At 47.3% G+C, this 20,652-nt stretch overlaps 1 protein-coding gene across 1 annotated transcript; it reads left to right on the top strand.

Moving 5' to 3' along the window:
- Positions 1-43: 43 nt before the first annotated feature.
- Positions 44-20,518, top strand: MONOS_9531 (uncharacterized protein; the record flags this gene model as incomplete). Its single annotated transcript, XM_067880041.1, has 5 exons — positions 44-87; positions 146-20,023; positions 20,099-20,189; positions 20,279-20,376; positions 20,440-20,518. The coding sequence occupies 5 exons, from the start codon at positions 44-46 to the stop codon at positions 20,516-20,518; spliced, it is 20,190 nt and encodes a 6,729-aa protein (XP_067725363.1).
- Between the last annotated feature and the right edge of the window lie 134 nt (positions 20,519-20,652).

Genomic DNA, 20,652 nt, shown 5'->3' with positions numbered 1-20,652 from the left:
GAAAGATCTCTCAAATATTACAATTCTCTCTTCTGGAAAGAAAATGCGTTACAGCAACTCACAAGCCCCAGAGAATACTTTAGAAAGGTATTTTATATATCTATTTATAATATTTAACATTTTCATATCTTTTACTAATCATAAGATCGCATTTTTCATTTTCTTGTTTCTCTCTTCAAGAACTTGGTTGGATACCTCATTGTATCTCACAACTGCATAACGCATTTCCTTATGTACCTCGTCCACCACTTCCTATCAGAGCATTACAAACAAATGCTCGTTTTTGGACACTTCAAAATACTTCAAAAACAATACCAACAATTAATGATCTTTTGTCAGCTTTTCGCGAACATTGCGAGCACCTTTGGTCGGAATCGCGTCAGCTTCTTCATTATCAAAGGAAAATTGATCGCATTGAACCAGAATGTTGGAAAACTAGTGAAACAACTGAAAACATAACTGGAGCGTGTAACTCATGCGGAAAAAGCATTTCGACTACAATTTCGTATATATCGTCTAGATTAAATTCTGTGAATTTTGGAAGAATGGAACGATATTATGACCATGTTAGATGGCTCGCTGAAAATGTAATTCCTGGAATAAAGTTGAAGATCTATGAAACTCAAATTGATTTAAAAAGCTATTTGGAATGGGCTTGTCTGGATGTTAAGCTTTTAAAAGATGAAATGAACAGCCAACAACCTTCTCCAACGACAGATCTTATTCTAACCAATCAGTTAGGTCAGACAAAAGATAATAGAAAATCTCACAGGGAAAAAAGGCGAGACAGAGACAGAGACAGGACTAAGGGAAAGGGCAAAGAAGATAACGATGAAGCAGAAGGAAAAACGGAATTGTATAACTTTGATGACGAAGGATTGTCATATCAGGAATTTGCGTATTTTCCATGGATGGATGACTTCCAGCGGTCGAATTCTACCTCTTCTCCAATCATCACATCTGTCACTGCATCGTCTGAAGGCCCTATGCATACCACAGCACCTGCTTCATCTTCACTCTCACTCTCCAGCACTCGCTATCAGTACTTTCCTTCTCTGCTGGACTTGAGCGACCGTGGACAGACGAACCGCAGCCGCTTCCAGTGGGAGTGCAGTGTGGTTGAGGTGCATTTGCTGTGTCTGCTGACAGTCGAGGTCTCTGCCTGTGCTGAGCTGGAGAGGCAGCGCGAGTTCAAAGACAGGCCATATGGCTGGCGGAATCACCAGGTGAATGTGAACCAGGCGAAGCCGTGGGAGGGGATTCGAAGGATTAGTGAGGAGACGAGGCAGAGGTTCCAGATGGAGGTGGAGATGCACAAAAGGAAGTCCCACTCATCGTCCCATAGAAGAAGAAGATCGCACCATTCGTCGTATATTCTGGAGAGCAGCAGCAGAAGCAGCAGCAGAGGAGCACATGTGACTGGACCGACACCTATGCCTCCGACGATAATGAAACGCCGCCCTTCGAGAATAGAAGTTGGAAAGGGAAGAGAGGCAGAGAAGGAGAAAGATAAAGATAAAGAGAGGAGCAAACACAGTCATTTGAGCAAAAGCAGAGATTTGAGTGCTGAAAAGGACAGTGCTGCTTCAAAACATCTCAAAAAGGAATCACGTCCAGCAGAAGCGTGGAGAGGAAAGGGATTTCCTGCCCAAAGCGCACGAAAGCTCGACAAAAATGGTGCGCAATCAGACAAAAATGAAGACGGTGAAGGCGAAGAGGAGTCAGCAGAGACAGCATCTGTGCTGGACTTCCTAGAAGAGACGCCTGTGTCGATTGGAGGCTCACCTCTTTCGTCAGTCTTTCCGACTTCTGCTTCATCTTCCTCTGCTCAGTCAGCAGGTGGGGCAGGTGCTGTTGCTGTGGGAGGAATGCAGACGATGGTAGGGAACGCCTCTCAGACGCAGATGAGGCAGCAGGACTCTGTTTTGAACACGCCATACACATTTGTGAGGAACACCATCCGATCAATTGCCTCAATCTTCGCATCTGTTCTCACCCCACATACACCCTATCGCTATTGCCCTCCTCTTTCCACTACAACCTCCTCCTCCTCTTCTTCTTCCTCCTCTTCAGAGCTTTTGTCCTTTCCCCACACCCAATTCACTCCCCCTTATCCATTCCCAGCTGAGTCTATCGTTGTGCCCACCCAAATGTTCCTCTATTTTGTGTTTCTGGATGTGGCTGATGCGGCCGACTGGGCGTCACCTTTTGTCTTTTCGGTGGAGCCTGTGTGGAGTTGGATCTTCCGCTTTGATACAAAATCAAAGGAAACAAGACAGATGCTAATAGACACACAAGAAGATGAATGCAGTTCATCAGCTTCTTCTTCAACTGGAAGGAGTGTAAATGAGAAGGCAGCACAGAACTATTACTCTCCATCGGCTACATATGCAAGAAACGATGCATCTGCCCCAACTGCTGCTATGCAGTCATTCAGAGCAAATTTGACTCTTCCTTCACTTTCTTCACCTGACATGCACTCAACTGGCTCTTCACACCAATTAGCATCATCTGTCAATTCTGGTTTCTTCTCTTCTTCTTCTTCTTCCTTCTCCACTTCATCTCCTGCTCCTCCTTCTTATTCAAACAGAGCAGCTGCCTTTGCTGAAGCTGAGACCAAATGCCTTTCTCTGTTTCTTCCATACTTCCGAAAGACAGTTGAATACTTCATCGCCTCTCTGTCTCTGCTGACACAGCGCATTTACGAGTCCAATTCAGAGAATCCACAACATGTTCTTGTTCCATTTGAACTGCAGGAGCCTTCCCGTGACTTTGTCATTGCCAACCGTCCATATACATCCAGTGAGTCATCAAAACCTGTTTATTCAATCGAGCATTCATTAGATTCTTCCTTAACTTCTTCATCATCATTTTCATCATCCTCGTCTTCTTCCTCGTCTTCTTCTTCCTCTTCCTCTTCGGGCAACACATACTCCCCCGCGCCAGTGATGTCTCGCACCACCACCTTCGGCTCAGCCATCGGCGGCTTTTCAATCCCCCGTCCTCTGCCCAACCTCCGCAAAGTGCTACCTTCTCCTGCCTCTCCTGCAGCTGCTGTCGGACTCAGCCCAAACATCCTCCTCAGAGACGATTCTCTGCTTGTGGCACCACCCCCGCTGAAACGCCCACTGCCTCCACTGAAGCTGGTTCCTCCGACTGAAGAAGATCTGCTGATGATGTGGCGCAAACTGGGTGTGGAGCAGTTCATCGAAAACGTCCTCTTCACTCAGACATTCGACCGCCTCTGCGCTGAAACAAATCCAAACTTCACGTTTTCCCCTGCCCGTTTCTTGACAACAGCACAGTTTGAAGTGTTTCGCAGCATCTCCACTTCTCCTTCGCCCTCGCTCTCGTTTGTGTTTGTGGTGGCTTCTCTTTTGTCGTCGTGTCTGTCTTCAGAGTTCTCCCACAGATGTCCTTTGCTCACTGCAATAATTCTCAATGAACTGTGCCGACTGCTGAAGAAGACAGAGACATTCTGGAAGACGCTGCTGAAGAGAGAGGAGAAACAGGAAGATGAGAAAAACAGACAAAATGAGAAGAAAGAACAAGAAGTGCAAGCAAGTTCAGAGAAAGAGCAATCAACAACGGCTACTCAATCATCATCAACAACAACCTCAACTTCAAACACTCCAACCTTTTTAGCTGCCTCTGTTGTTCTTCAGCCTCTTCTTGACACTGTCCTTCTGCACACAGCCACATACATCCTGAACACGAACAGCCCATCCATCATCGCCCGCTTCTTCAATCTCTCTTCTGTCCTCAAATATTATGTGGAAGCATCTCCTGTCTTCGACTCTCGCTCAAGCAGCACTTCAAACAGCTCATCATCAGACACATCCAGCAAACAGCAATCAAACCAGAACTCATTCAAAACAGCGCCCACGCAAGGCTTTGCCTCTCTCTCCTCTTCGTCCACTTTCCCTTTTGCTCTTTTGTCTCCTTCGTCTGTCTGGGCGATGATTGGCATCATTGCTGCCAACACACAGCGATTTGACTGGGACAGCATGGCACAGACAATGCGGCCTTCTCATTTGTCGTTTCCATCTGAGGATGAAGGGGCATCACAACAAGGCGTCTCTTCCACACACATTTGGGATGTCCCTTTCAGCCGAGAAGAGCCCAGTGGCCCACTTGTGAAGTCTGCACTGTCCTCATTCACAGACAACGACTTCTCTCTCTCTCTTCCCTCAGCCACACAGCCATCTGCTGGTCAACCTGTCTCCAGCAGTGACTACTCGCTGCCTAGCTCTGCTTCTGCCAGCATTCTGACACCTCTGCCCACTCCTGCTGTGTCTGTGGTGTCTGCCGCAAGCTCTCCGTTGAGTGTATCTGCGTGTACTTCACCAGCTGTCTCCTCAAACAGCAATCTGCTGTCATCATTTGTAAGAGTGATGGAGCGCAATGGCTGGGCGCCGACGAAAACAGGATGGGCGACAAAGAAGATTCCAATCATGTTTGACACCTCTGAAGACATCAACTACCATCTGGCCATCCAACTGAGGCTGCAGGAGATGAATGCCAACAGACAGAAGCCAGCAGCATCTAACTTCTGGGCATCGACTGTGAAGGAGACACAGGGCGAGATCAAGCGGCAGAGCATGAGCAAGAACAAGCCACTGGAGCAGCACGTAGGCAGCAGAGTGCTCATGTCCCACTCACTTCGCAAGAGGCAGGAGGCAAAAGCAGACGAGATGGAGCAGAACTCCTTTGCCAACCATTGTTTGACTCTGTTGAGGTTCCATCTGCTTGTGCTGACTGGCCTTTCGCATCCAGACGAGGCATCTTCTGTGTTCATAGCAGCCCTCTTGCTGCACCTGGCACACAGCGCTGCTTCAAAAGAAGAACCCACAGACGAAGACATTATGATGCAGGCGAATGTGAATCTGTTTCTTGTAGCCTTTCAGGAAAAGAAGGAAGATCCCATTGAAGAGGAATGGAAAAGCACAAGTTTGAAGACATACAAGTCAACTCCAATTTCCAATTTGATTGGAGGTGCTAGCAGAGAAATGACTCCAAACAGCACATTTGAGGAAGATTTGACCAGAGCGAATGAAACAGACTCTCAAACAACTCCCAACATGAATGGAGCTTCATCATCAACAGCTGCTACTACTCAGTCACTCACATACACCAATAGCTCATCCACATCATACAGCAAACTCACCACAACATCCTCTCTGTCAACCTCTTTCACTGCAAGTTCTCCTTCTGATTCATCCTCGTCCTCTTCCTTATCCTCGTCATCATCATCATATTCACATGGAAATGATTCACAAATCGCAGCTGTTGCATCATATTTCACAGCCACCCTCGCATTTCTGGCTGATATTGACGCATTGCAGGCAAAGCAAAAGGCAATTGAGTCAGGCGCAGATGTGTTGAGTAGCAGCGAAAAACGCAAGCAACAGAAGATGATAAGAGGAAAGCGCCGAATTGAAAAGCAGAAAGAAAGAGAGATTCTTCGAGCAAAAGCATTGAAAGACTGTTTGTGTGGATTGATTTTGGGCATTCCGCCGCTCATGAATGAGCTGGTGATGGCAGCCAGAGACTCCACTTTCTCCTATCTGAACACGCTGCACATTCAGGAGCAGCAGAAGGCGATGGAAGAGCAGCACCAGCTGGCTGTCCGGCAGAGGCTGAGGAATCAACTGAGACATGTTTCATTCGCCCCACTCGCACAGACATCGTATTATTCACGCAATTCACCACGGGGCATGTCCCCTGCTGCACTTTCAACAGCATCAGCTGATGGAAGGAGAGGAAGGACACAACGACAAGTGCCTGTGAGTGGAGTGAGTTCACGCTCTCCTTCAACAGACGAGGAAAGAGCAAAGGAGCATTCAGTGTCTGAGGAAAGAAGTGAAGCCAATGAAGAGCAATCAACGACAGGGACAGATAGAAGCAGCGTTGAAAGAAGGCAAAGCGATGAAGATGAAGAATCAAACTTCGAATATGACGAAATTAAGACTGGAGAGCCGCTCTGCACTGGATTGTTGTCATCGTTCTTGTTTGAAGAGAAGATACTGCTGCCAATCATGCCTGTGATTGAGATGTCCAAAGAGAGCACGCCTTTTGTTGGTTCAACAGCAGCAGCAACCAACACATCCACCACCACTATCAATAATAGTAATAGTAACAGTAATAATAACACTCCTTCAGCCAGTGAATCAAGAGAAGCATCTGTCTCATCCACACCTTCTGAAGAGAGCCCTAACCAGTCATCATTTGGAGATGAGTCATCCAAGCTGTCTCTCTCATCATCCACATTCGACCAATCCGCACATCCTTCTTCTTCCTCCACTCAATCAGAAGAGCGGAGCATCGCAGCCCATCCAGGAACAGTGCGTGCTGTCCACATTCCAACCTCCCTTTTCTCCTTCATCCACAACTTCCTGTTGGAATTCATCCCTTTCAAACACATCCTCCGCTGGGCACCTGCTTCTGATGCTCTTCGTGTCCTCATCCGCTTTATGCAGTCAAACAATGCACGCATCCCATCTTCTTCTTCTTCTTCTTCTGTTCCTTCCTCTCTCTCTTCTCTTTTAGGTCAGTCTCTCTCAACAGTCAGCTATCTCCACTCATATGCCTCCTCCTCTTTTCCTCCCTCGCTTCTCTTTGAGTTCGCCAAGAGATGCATCGATTTGCTCAACTTTGACTCTGTCCAGCGGACTTCTGAGTTGTACTGCCTGGCCTCACACAATTGGATGCCCGAATACAACTTTGCCTCAACCACAGAGCCTCTTTCTGCTCTCTCCACGCCTTCTTCCCTTTCCTCCCGTCCGCCTTCTGTCTGGCCATCTGAACCGCCTTCGTATTCTCTCACGACTCCTCCGCCGGCTCCCTCTTCTCTCCTCACAGCTGCTGCCACGCCAGGCAGATCAACATATGGAGTGGTGCCTCCTTCCTATCTCTTCCCTTCTTTCTATTTCCAAACACAGAAACAGCATCTTCTCGTGTCGCCAGCAAAGCAGCTGTCTCTTTTCAGTGCATTGATTGACTTGTGTCTGGCTGAGTACATCACAGGCGAAGAAATAGCACGCGAAAAGAAAGAGGAAAACGAAAGAAATGGAATTCCTTCCAATAAGAAGGAAAAAATATCAGAGAAGAATTTGCAGTCTATTTTGCACATTCACAGCCTGCCAGTTGAACAGCAGCCGAAAACGAAGAGCAAAACGGCTCCTTCTTCTTATTCGACCATAACATCACTCAAACAGCTGTCTATTTGGGTGAACACTCTTCTCCAGAGAATGCATTTCGAGTCACTTCCATTGACTGTCCCACCTTCCATGGCATATGCCTCTTTATCTTCAGACAAATCTTCATCGAAGTCTTCTTCTTTTTCTTCTTCTCTTTCTTCTTCCTCCTCTTCTTCTTCTTCTGACATTACTCCACTTCCTCTGCATTCAGCAGAAGAGCCCCAAGATCAAGTAGCTATTTCTCCCTCCAACTCATCTTCAGCATATGCCTCTTCTCAAGTCACTTCTTCATTCCAATCATTCCATTCATCCAATTCACTCGACAATTCCACACCTTCTGAAGCATCTGCCCATTTTGCCTTCACATTCAAAGACTCCATCCGCAAAGCCGTGCTTCTTGTGACTCGGATGCAGAGTGTAGTGAACAGCCTGTCAACCCCACAGAAACAGGAGAAGATGCCTTCTTCTTTGCACTCCCCGTCTTCTGTCCTTTTGGAAGACATGGAGCCAGACACCCTCACACTTTCATCTGCACTCACAGCACTCGAACAGTCATCAGCTCCTCAAGAATTCACTTCGCTCCTCCATTTTGCTTCCATCTTGTTTGGAAATGTCAGTTCATCCAATGCTTATTCATCATCTTCTTCATCAACAACGTCAACATCTCCTTCATCTGTCAAATCATCCTCCTCATGTCAATTCCTATTTCCTTCGTCTGACGAGCTCAAAGCCCACTTCATCTTCTTGCTAGCCACGCACAACATTCCCTCTGCCTTTCGTGCTCTCCAGTTCATCTCTTATGCCTCAACCATCAAGTCTGTGTCTGAGAAGTCTGCCTCAAACACATCCACCACCACCTCCTCTGCGTCTGATGTTGGTCTTCTCCTTTCTCATTCATCTTCTGCCAAACAGCTTAACTCTGTCTCTTCTGTGCCATTTGCCTCTCAGTTTGGCTCCTCTCGTCTGCATTCCAGTGCATCCTATGCAGACATCCAGCCTTCTCTCCAATACTGTCTCAGCTCCTTCAACAAGAACCTGAATGAGATTGATGCGCTGTCAAATGCAATGCAAACATACACCATTCCTGTTGCACCTTCAATCGTGTCTCTTCTGGTGGCCTCGGGAAACAAGGCAGGAATGCATGCTGCTCAGCTGGGGTCATCACTCACACAGACGGTGGCAACCGCTGCTTCGTCCTTTTTATCCTCCACTTTCTTGTTCTTCCAGTCATTTCTGCCAAAAAGGAAGCCAAAAGCGAATGTTCTGTTGAACTCCTTTGCGATTGGCACATCGACTCTTCTTGTGTGGAAGGACATCATTGCAAGGAGCGACTATTGGAGCGATCGGATCAGAGAAGACGAGGCAGAGGAGCTGGATGATGAAGACAACTCAGAAGATGTGCAGAGCGAAGAAGAGAGCAGGCAAAGAAGGAAAGAAAAGAGGAAGAAGGAGAAGGAGGCGTGGAAGGCACATGCAAGTGAAGGAGATTCAGATGCCCTGAGTATGTTCTATCTGAAGAAGAATGCGGCTGAAGTGACAGACGAAGAGAAGTGGGCAGAAGTTACACGAAAAGCAACTGCTGAATTGAGTGGGGAATCAGACAATGGAAACAGCACTGGATTAGCTCTTTCTTCAAAGCGTGCACCACAAACAGCGACAAAACGACCATTCTTTTCCCTTCCCGTTTGGTTCAGTGTGTTCTTCAGCATTCCTCAATGGAGTCTGTCTCCTGTGTGGATGTCGCTGCTGAACTCCCTCTGCTTCGCTTCCATGTCAATTGTCGCTGAAGCCAACCAGATCCGAATGGAGCATATGAACCCACTGCACCCGAATCGAATGTCTCCTTCTCTCTCGTCTGGCTGCTCTGCCTCGTTTGCATCTGATCTGCAGCGCATTCTAAGCAATCAAAGAGACCCTCTCCACTTTTGCGGCTGTGGTGTGTCTGATGTGATTCTTCCACTCCTTTTGGACAAAGCATTTCCTGTCAGACAGTCTCTGCTCAACAGCGAAAGAGGAGCCAGAAATAATCGTTTTGACATAGCTGATAGAGGAGAAAGACCCGAAGAGGAGTTCAAAATAGAGATCTTGGAGCATCTCTTCTCGAGAGAGGTGAAGTGGATGAAGCAGCTGTGTGTGCAGTATCCCTTCCTCTTTGTTGCTGTGCTCTCCAGCCTCACCTCATCAACCATTCCCCCTGCCACCTTCGGCATTCAGTCATCGCCTGTTGAGCCTGTTGAGCCTCTTGTGCATGACTCCTCTGTTGCTTCTCTGCCTTATATTGCTACACAATCCCCTCTCTCTCCTCAGATATGCATGTTAGTTGTCGCCTTCATGGTTGAGTACTGTCTGCCGAACACAAACCCACTCAGTTTAGCTCATCCAGCCATCGTCCACTTCTTCATCGTGTTTCTTGTTGAGGCCAATGCTCGTTTATGTTCCTCTTCGTCCTCTCTTCATGGCGTGTCTGGCACAGCCCCATCAATCTCCTCTGCTCTTTTTGCATCCACAGCGGAGGAACACTTCAAGCTGATAAGAGAAACACTCGGAACACGTGCAATCAGCAAGGTCATCGATGTGCTTGGGAACTGGAACAGTGCTGTGCAGTTTATGAAGGAGGAAATCCAGAACCAACTCGAAGCAGTTGCTCCTCCACCAGCCAAACAGAACTATTCATCATCTTCTTCTTCTTCCTCTTCCTCATCCTCATCCATTACACCTTATCTGACAGACGATTCATTGTACACTCCCATGTCCCTTCCAGATACTCCCTTCTCCAACATCACCACGCCTTCCCCCCTTTTCTCCTCGCCTTCTCCTGCCTTCACTTCAAAGGGCCCTCTGCCATCGCCTCCTTCCTCAAAGAGCAAATCAAATGCCCCCACAACATTCCCAGTGATTACTCCGCCTTTCCCTCTTGTCTCTTCTCCTTATTCAGAATACACCCTCTCCTTCTACACTCTCTTCTGCCCACACATCCACTCATCCCGCCCTGTTCCTCCTTCACTTGCCTCTTACCTTCCTCCTCAGCCATCTGCTGCAACTCTATCGCCATCATCATTTTCATCACAATCATCATCATCATCAACAACAGCGCCAGCCACAACAACCACACCCCCAAGCACACCTCCAACTTTCTCTTCAACTTTCTCTTTTCCTTCGTCTTCTGTCGCCTTTCGCCTGCGCCGCTCATTCCACATTGCCTATCTCCACACAGCCATCAAGCATTTGGAGCATCTCTCTTGGGAATACACTGCCATCCGCAGCATCATCGCCTCCTCTGGCAGCTTCACCCAGCTCCCTCCTTTGTCCACCTCTTCTTTGAACTCCCCTGGCCCCCTCTCTCTTACTCCTGCATTTCCTACTCAATCTCCCTCGGTTGCTTCTGTTTCAAGCACAAATGAGCTGATGTCTGTCTGCTCTGACTCTCGTTTTGATCAAACTTCGAAACCTCTTCTTCCTCCATCATATTACTCATCATTGTCCTCTTCTTCATCTACTACTACTACTACTTCTTCTTCTTCTTCTCCATCTAATCCCAGCAACGCACTCCCTTCTTGGTATTCCTCCTCCATGTTCTACTCCTTCATCTTCTTCCCTCAAACAGCCCTGGCCCACCGCTGCATCTGGCACTCGATGCATTCTGACTGGCTGATGCCTCGCTTCCTCATTGGTCAGACTCCTTTCCTCACTCAGTCACCTTCTGTCGCATTTGCTCTGGTGATGCGGCACAAACCAGCCACTCGAAGTGTTTCTGGGCAGATTCCATCGACTGAAATGGAAAATGTCTATGAGAAAAGGCATGTGGATGATGAAGACGAGTATTTATTTGAGAAGATCGATGACTCAAGGCCAGTGAAAGTGCAGAGTGTTGATGTAGATTCATATCTGATTGACGATGAACACATTGCAACTGAAGACAACATCATCACATCCTATTCGTCTTCATCCTCTTCATCATCGTCGTCTTCTTCTTCTTCTGCCAATTCTCCAGTTGCTGATATGTCAACCTCAACGCCCCCATCTTCATCGTCAACAACACCAACAGGCCACGAATTGGCCTCAACAACTTCTCAATCTCCAAATGCATCCTCATCTTCATCATCTTTTCCTTCTTCTCTTCATTCGTCCATCATTCCATCATCATCAACATCCCCTCCATCTTCTCTTGTTGCCTCTGTCGCCTCCACAAAGCTTCTTGTCCCCTTCACTTTCTCCTCTTCTCTCCCCAAATTCGATCTCGACAGCATCACCGAGCTCGATGCCGGTATGCGTGTCCATCAAGCAACACTCTCCAACTTCGCCAAGCAGGTCATGCAGCAGTCAGGCACGTCGCTGGCTGACCCAACAGCAGTCATTCCGTCGGGAGATGGGACAGCCACAGGCACCGAACTCTCTCTCAACCCAGCTGCCCAGCTCGTCTCGTCCATCCAGCGCAACAATGCCCACCTCTTCCACATACGCAACCTCTACACCTGCACACGCACCATGACACAGAAGCCGGTGAAGTGCAAGGCGCTTGTCCCGCAGCACATGGCTAGGGCGTCTGCAAAGGAAGCAGGCGGATTTCTCTCAAGCCAGTCACTGGCAGAAGAAGAGGAGGAGAATGGGCCGATGGTGATTGTGCCTCCAAGAAGGTGCACAGAAGAGACTATTCTGTCAGCAGCTATTCCAAGCACCACACTCAGCCCTGCCCATGCTGCTGCCTGCAACGCCCTCCGATCGATTCAGCATCAGTCTATTGTGGCTGCAACAGACTTGGTCTACCCTCAGAACTTGATGCACATGGCGCTCTCTCTTCTGCACTTGAAGAAGATCGCCCAGCGTCTGAGGCAGATTCTCGAAGAGGGGAAAACAGAGAAAACAGACCAGACAAAGAAGAACAAGCCGTCTCAGGCGCGAAAACTGGTGGAAGGCTGGGTGTTCTTCTTCATCACAGCATATGGCTCCTTCTTGGAGCAAACAAACGACCCACAAGCGCTCAATCCATTCCATTCGACAACCAATTCTCCTCTTTCAGGCAGCAGAGCATATGGCACACTCTCCCAGCCATCCAACACGAGTGCCATGAACTACTCCACAAACTTTGCTGCCTCTCCATTCGCCTCTGCCTCTCGCTCATTCATCGCATCTACCTCACTCGTGGCATCGATGTACGAGGCAACCATCAGCACTCTTCTCTCGCTGCTTCCGCTGAACTCCTACAGCATTCAGGAAGAGATCCTCCGCTCAATCATTGGCAAACCTTCTCTTTCTGTCTACTTGGCACAGTTTCTTGTTCCCCAGACACTCTCAGCAAACGAATGGCGCAGTCTGGTCGATGTTGCCTTTAAGAATGTGTGCAAGCGGATAACAATGATTATGTCTCCTCCTCCCGCTAACATCCTTGCACCAGCAGGAATTATGCCTGCTTCTGCTCAGACTTCGAGTTCCCCTTCTGCCTCTTCTCCTTCTCAGACACAGTCAGGAGCTGATATGCAGCCTTCTAATTCATTCATCTTTGCCTCTGCCTCATCTGGCTATGTTCCCAACACCAATGCACCTGTTGGCACTCCTCCTTCCTCTTCTCCTTTGTCTGCCTCTGTTCAGCAGGTTTCCTCTGTCCCTTCAATTGTCGGCGCTGTCGGCTTCTCTGCTGGATTTCCACTGGCCACAGCACTCGCATCCAACACTGCAACTGGTGGAGGAGTTGCATCGCCTTCTCTGCCTTTCAATATGAACGGCTCTTCTTCCTCTTCCTCTTCATCCTCATCATCTTCTTCTTCACAGATGACATCTGCCTCATACAACACTCCCTCCAACTCTGCCATGTCTCAGCTGCTCGGCATCTCCTCCAATCTCAGCTCGCTCGCACTCGCTTTTGTTGCCTCGCAGGAAGACTCGCAACTGACAGTTGTTCTGCGCAAGTTCATCAACCTGCCCATTCAGTCGATGGGCGAAGCCTTCAAAAACGACTTCAGACTCACCAACATCGTCGTCAGGCCCAGCCGCCCTGCTCCTTACTCGTTTTTTGGCTCTGGCTCATCAAGCATGATGTCTGCTTCGTCACTCGACTTCGGCACATCCACCTCTTCCTCTGCATCTGGCACGTCTGCTGCATTCTCCCCGTTTTCCTCGTTCATCCTGCCAAACACATACGCATCACGCACACTGAAGCCGATGGTCCAGCTCATCTTCAGCTGCCTCTCCTATTTGAATGCGTGTGGGGCAGACTACTTTGTGGCCACAAGCACCACAGCTGAAGGGTCAAACGCAAATGAAACAGAAATGCTACAAGTTGCATCTGATGTGCAGCCAGCAAGTGAAATGCAACAACAAATTCAGCAAAACCAACAGCAGATGAAACAGATGCAAGTTAAACAGGGTGAGTCCAATTCAGTGAAGGCGCCTGTTGCAGATGATGAAGAAGAGACAACAGAAAGTGGAAGAGTGGCTGATTCATCGTCATCCTCCTCCTCTTCTTCCTCGTCTTCTTCTGCTGCTTTTCAATCATCCTCGTCATCGTCATCACATCCATTTGGAGAGTCACCAAAACAGTCTCATCCTCTTTCCATCTCAACATCACAGCGTGAATTCTCTGCCCCTCAGACTCCTGTTGCTATGCGCCTTGCTTCCCCTGCCTCAGTCATCCAGCTGCCTGCAATGCGCGCAACAGAGTTTCCTTCATATGCTGCTAATGCATTCGTGAAGATGCTGCAGACGATGATGCAGTTGCAACATTATGACGTAGATGCTGTGCTTCGCTTTGTGAGTGAATCGACTGATCTGAAGAAGAACTCTGGTGTTGTGTCGATGGCACTACCGTTCACTGGCTTTGCAATGCTCCATCCATTTCTGCCAACACCTGGCCAGCAGACCTGGCTGGACTTAGTTGACATCGCTTGCACACAGCTGGTCAGCAGCTCAGTGTATTCCCTTGCCCCTCTTTCCTCTCTTGTTCCGTCCTCTCCATCGTCTCTTGATGGCTCGCGTGGGTCGAGTCTCTCATCTGGCGCATCCTCCTCGCAGACTTCCACGTTCTTCTCAAATGTAAATCCGCTTGTCTCTCAATCTTCCTTCTCGCCTGTTGTGTGGGTTGTGCTTACTGCTGAGGTTCGACGGCTGCCCCATCTTGCTTCGCCTGATGCATTCATCCCCTTCTCGTCGCATGGAGACATGGGTGCTTGGGATATCAATGGTCCCTTGTCACCTTCTCTGGTGATTGTGTCTGGGCTTCTGAAGCTAAGCGATGCATTGTGCCAGCTGCGATGGCCATATTGGAGAGAAGGCAGCAGGTCTGGAGAGGCTGATAGCGAGTATGAAGACATGAGGAAGAAGAGATCAGACAAAGAGAGGCAGAGAAGAGACAGATGGACGCTGATTCCGCTGGCCACACCTGAAGAAAAGAAGAAGTACTTCTATCCGCATTTAAGCTCATCAAGTTCGAGATACAATCAGCCTGATTCATCTTCATCGTCTTCACAAAACACATCTTCGACATTCAAATCGCAGACATCCATTCAACTTGCCCAGCAAACTCCACATGCACTTAGTCCGAAGCATCTTCTTGGCATTTCTGCATTCATCAAAGCATCAATTTTGACGCTCGTGCGTTTGATACCTTCGCAGCCTCCTCCTTCGAATGTGTCCAAAATCGATGAGATGGCGCTGGGATATGCACAAGTAAAGCATGTTGATATGAAGACGCGGCTGAAGAGGAAGGCACAGAAGGAGATGAAGCGACGTCTCAAAGAACAGGAAATGCAGTCATCAGAAATCGCTGAGCTGTCTGGCAGCAGAGCATCATCGCCGACTCCTTCATCTGCTTCTGCACTGGAAGGAAGGCTTCATCCTTATGGCTGGTATTCAACGATGAAGAGAAAGAGAGAAATGGAGCTGGCTGCAAAGGCCAGAGGGGAAGAGGACGATACTCTCCCATCTGAATCAGCTGATACTGCACCCAATGACTCTGCATCTGTTATGACATTCCACGATTCTATCAGTCGATTTGAAGACAGCGATGATGAGGATGAAAAGATGTCAAATCATTCAGCATCGCCATATCGCACCCCATCGCCTGCAGTGCTGTTGTCTCCTCCAAGAAAGGTTGTTGATTTTGATGGGGAACAAGACGAGTTTGATAGAGAGCAAGATGAATTTGAGAGGGAATCTCAGGCTTTTGATGTGGATGACCAGATGTCTTATCAGAAAGAGGAGAGTCCAGGTAACTTCGAAGATGATTTGGATGAGTCAGTGAAAGAGTCTGAAATGCAACAGGAACAGGCAGACAAGACAGAAGAGCAACCAACATATGAGTCAGACATTCTGAAGGATATCGAAAATAGAAAGAGAGCTAAAGAGAACTTGGACGAGAATGATGCTAACCTCGACAAGAAAGCAGAGGAGGAGAAAAAAGCACAGAAAGAAGCTTCAAACAACTTTGCACAGAAGACACTACCAAAGCCATTGGCGTTTCATCCCCATGTGCTTCTTGAGCTTACTCTCCACTGCTATGCACCATTCATATTTCCTGCTCCATTTTCCACTCTGTCACAGTACATAGCTAGTACACGTGCTGGCTCATCATCACGCTTTTCACAGAACAGCCACAGCGGATCATCGAAGTTATCATCTGTTTCGTCGACTGTTGGTAGAAACACACCAGACTTATCAATGCGTTCAATATCTATGGATGGGACAACGGGCTCTTATACATCTGAAATGGGCTCATCTGCCTCGCAGTCAGATTTGCAGACGAGCGATGAAAGTCGGATGTATTCACCTGCAAACAATGCACAGATGTCGATGGGCGATTCAGACACCACAACAATGACCTCTTCCTCTGGCACATATGCAAGCACCGTTCAGGGATCGATGATGTCCCATGATACACTCACATCTGATGCTGCATACTCGTTTTCATCGCAGGACTACACAATGCCCACATGCCCACCTTCATTCCCGTTTTTCTGTGAAGCTGATGGAGGAGGATGCCTGTCACAGATTATGAGGGATTGCGCAGACTGTATTGATTGTATTCTGCACAAGACGAAGGAAAGAGAGGCATCTGAGCTCGAATGGAGGAAAGAGCAGGAGTCGAGAGAGAAGGCAGAGTTTGAAGCAGTCAACTTCACAAAGGACATTCCACTGGACGTTATTTTGGCTGAGCGGCGTAAGAGACAGAAACTGAAGTTATCTCAGTTCAGTTGGGCCTTTCAGCTTCTGAATCCAAAAGGCAAATCCAAACGATTGCAAAGCACAAGCAAGCGCAGATTTCGTTCGACTACAATTCCTGTGTGGCAGCAACCGCCGCTTCCATCTGCAATGACGAACCTGTTCACGACACTCCTATTTTTCTACAGCGATCTTCTCGAATGGAACACTCTCAGTCTGTCTGAGTTCCCACTTGTGCAGTCAACACAAGGAACAGTCACCACCATCCGCTCCACGTGCACCTTCCCATTCCATCTTTACGTGACAGACCTCTTCGGGAAAATCAGCTGGCATTTGTGGGATCGCCTTCCACCCATGCTGATTGCACCCATCTTAAACTTGGCGCTGAAGGAATGGTCTGTTTTGGGTGAGTCATATCGCCGACAGAGAGTGATCACTATTTCTCCTACTCCTTCCTCTCCTTCTTCTTCTTGTTCATCTCCTTTGCTTGGTGGTTCTCAAAGCCCCACTCTTCTTTCTTCTCCTTCTCCATTTTCTTCTGCTACAACCGGTGCCACACTCTCCTCATCCCAGCAGGGCAGTCTCTGTGTGTATTCTGCCATTCCTCAGACAGCCTCATCGCTCCACTGTCTGATGCCTCGCCTTGTGTTAAGCATGGACTGGGTGACTGTGACGATCGGAGGTGACAGCAGAGAAGCCAATGCACGTCTTATGCCCCGCAGAAGACGGCAAAATGAAGCAATGTTTGAGTCGCCAATCACAATGAAGCTTGCTGTTCCACAGCCGCTGCCTTCGTCAGAGGAGCTGGCATTGGCAACTATCCAGCACTCTGCACCAGCTGCTGCTCAAACACAACAAGCTCCACAAACCCCACGCCGAACAGAAACAGCATCAGATATTCCATCCCTGTTTGACTCACCAAAGATGAAATCTCGTCCGTCCTCTCCAACAGACAAGGATACCACGCCATTGACACTCAGCGATATGTTGAATGATTCTGGAGATGAGACTGTTTCGAACTCTGCTTCGCTCTCTTCTGCTCAAACACAGATGCAGAAACCAATTTCATTCTTTGATGATATGACCCCGTCAGCATCAGAAGAAAAACTGAAGGAGCTTGAATTCTTTGACGATTATGAAGAAGACGCCACACTCACAAATATCTTTCAAGGACAGCCTGAAGCCCAGCAACAATATGCAGTTTCTATCTCCTCTCTTATTTCTGTTATCTTTCTTTCTGTCGTCGAGGCATGCACGTTCCCACTGTATACCGACAGGGGTGCATTTAGCCATGCATATTCTTGGCATCTGTTTGCTGTGTTTCGAACAAAAGTGCGTTTCCTCTCGTGGATTCCATTTAACATCTTATCTGTTCCGCAGTTAAAGGCTGGCTTTGACTGGGTACTTTCGCTCTTCCACCCGCCACACAACCTTTCTGTCATCACACAGCCAACAGATGCTCTTCGCTTCTCCTTCAACACAGTGACTGAAGTGGACGAGATGATCTCCGTCGCAAACAGACTCTCTTTCTTGATCTGCGTCGAGCCAGAAGGCACAGACCAGCTGTGGAGGTTCGTTACGAAGTACAAAGAACCTTCGTTTGGCATCTTGGATGAAACGCTGACAGCAGATAACAATCAAAAGGGAAAACCCTTCGGACTTCGCGGAAGCGGATTGGGTGGTCGGAGATTTGACGATGACAATGAATCGGACAAAGAAAGTGAAGTGTTTATTGACAAAGCGAAAGAAGGAGTGACATATTTGAATGTGGATTTGTGCCGTCTTCAGCTGCACTTCTATTTCATGTGTTCGCTGTTATCAACAAGATTTGTTCGAAGAACACCCTTTTTCGATGAGTCAGGCAGAGCTCATCTTTACATGACTCCAACAGGCATAACAGTGACTGCCCAGCTCAAATACCTCTTCTCCATCATCCAGTTTGTGCAGATTGGATGGCCTCATCCTTCTGCTGGACTTACATCAACAAACGATGACACAATCCCGTGGATACGCAGTGAGGACGATGATATCCAGATTGCACTACAGCTCGTGCTTCCGCTGCAGCTCCAACGTTTACCTGAAGACAACACTCCAACTGCGATTATCAGAAGACACGGAATGCATTTTGTTCTTTTATTGAAAAGCATGATCCAGCTGTTTGTAACGTCGGCCCTTTACTACATTGATCTCCGCTCATATGATCTGGCTACAAAAGCTGCATTAGAAAGTGCGAAAATGAAAGAATCTGTTTCTCAGCAACCTGTTAATCTACTGATGCCTTCACCTTCTCCCTCTTTTACACCCGTCCCAAAAACTGCATCGCTTCAGCTGTTTTCATCTTCATTGACCGCCACACCGCCGATGCTCCGGCGGCACCTATTGTTGTTCTTGCGACTCATCTCGTATCTGTCTCATGTGTTCAACACTCCAGAACAGTATCACTTTATAATACAATCATCACTTATTTCAATTCTCAGCTTGGTACACATTTCGTTCAATACAAAATTGCGCCAACACCAAATCCGCTTTTCTGGTCCAGGTTTCGATAGCCAGACGAATACAAAGCCAACTACACTGGGTACAACTGATCCTCTTGTCCCATCTGTCTTTCTGTTAGAGTTTCTGCTTTCTGTCGCTGTCCGTGCGAAGCCTCCACCTATCCCAGAAGATTTTGGACCATCAAAGCGGTACAGAGAGGACGGTCAGATGGTTGTTCAAGAAGAAAATGCATACATCACCATGATTGACTTTGTTGATAAAGATAAGAAGGAATCAACTGAAAATGAGGAATCTGACAAAAATAAGAATAACAACGATGAAAAGAAATCCGAGCCAACATTGGAGCTTTTGCAGCTGATCAACTCGTATGCAAATTACGTGGTTCCTCTGTTGTATCCCACAAGGCCTCTTCTCACTCTGCAGACGATTGTAGACTCGCTGACTCCATTTGTGCGGGCGTTGTTCTTGTTTTCTGCACCGTCGTCTGAAATTGTGAAGAGCGGAATTGCATCGTCGTCTGGCTCCAATCCAAGTCCATCAAAGACAACACCACTGACAACAGCCTCTTCTCTCTTCCTGAAGTCTGAAGAGTGCCTGCTCACTCCAAATGATGGCACTGAACACAGTGCTAACCTGTTGCCAATGTTTGTAGAATGTTGCGCTCGACGTTCGTACTTTATTTCGCTTTCGTTTGTATTTCGTGCGTTTATTCCTCTTGTGCTTGATCCCATTTTCATTCCAAAATCCATCACGCCCGCTCTTCATTCTGAAGAGCTTGTGCTTCTTTGCCCGAGCAAAGCATTGTTTGATGCGTTCGATGCGTTCCAGACGATGGATTGCTCGTGCTACACCGATTTGCGCAAACCTGTTTTATATCGTACACACTACTTATCTTCATTATCCACCTCGGCCTCAATGGATCAATCGGATGTCACACCAGGAGGCCCACCTTTGGGCAGCACGCCACACAAGTCCAGGACGAGTGCACTTCCGTCATCTTCGGCTGCTGCCATTCTAACATCCATCATCTCCTCACTTTCAAACACATCTTGTTTATCTATATTGGAGAACGACCCAACACGTGAAGTGGAAGCTATGCCTCTTCTGATCGATATTGCTGTACTTATGGTTGCAACTGATAGAAATCCTGAGTATTTTGAGCCACTTGGACGTGTGTTTGCGTCACTGCTGGCAATGATAGAATCAAGGCATTTCTGGCAGAGAAAAACTTTGCTTTCGAAAAACGTTAGGACTTTCATTACTTTCATACTCACTTTTGTCAGCTATCATTGGAAAGAACGAACTGGCAAAGATGAGTCAGATGGAAAGAAATATGCAAAGGTTTGTATTTATTGGATTGGTTTTATTATGCAATTTTTTTGTTTTTTTGATTAATATTTTTTTATTTTGAATGTAAAACGTTCTTCTAGACATATGCAACACTCCTTGAAAGCTTCCAGAAATTGTTCCCATCAAAGAATGAAGAACTGAAGAATGTAGTAATGAATTTGACAAGCTCAATCAAAGTGTATGTGATAATTATTATTATTTCTGAAGCTTTATTTTTTTTTTTAACATATCATATCTTTAGCTCTTCAAAATCCCAAATAATAGCAGATGCTTCACTTGTTGGTCAGACTCTGTTTCCTGAAAACTCTAATCTGTTCTAATTTGCGTTATTTGTTCAATGTTATTTATTATCTATTCGTTTTTTGTTAGCATATCGTTTACTTTTCATTATCTGTGATTATATTGTTTACGTCTTCATTATTTTTATGTATCATATTTATTTATTCATTTTCTT

Source organism: Monocercomonoides exilis (genome assembly GCF_001643675.1).
Source record: "Monocercomonoides exilis strain PA203 chromosome Unknown scaffold29-1213020, whole genome shotgun sequence".
Classification (NCBI taxonomy): Eukaryota; Preaxostyla; order Oxymonadida; family Polymastigidae; genus Monocercomonoides; species Monocercomonoides exilis.
This window is presented reverse-complemented; position numbering and strand designations above follow the sequence as displayed.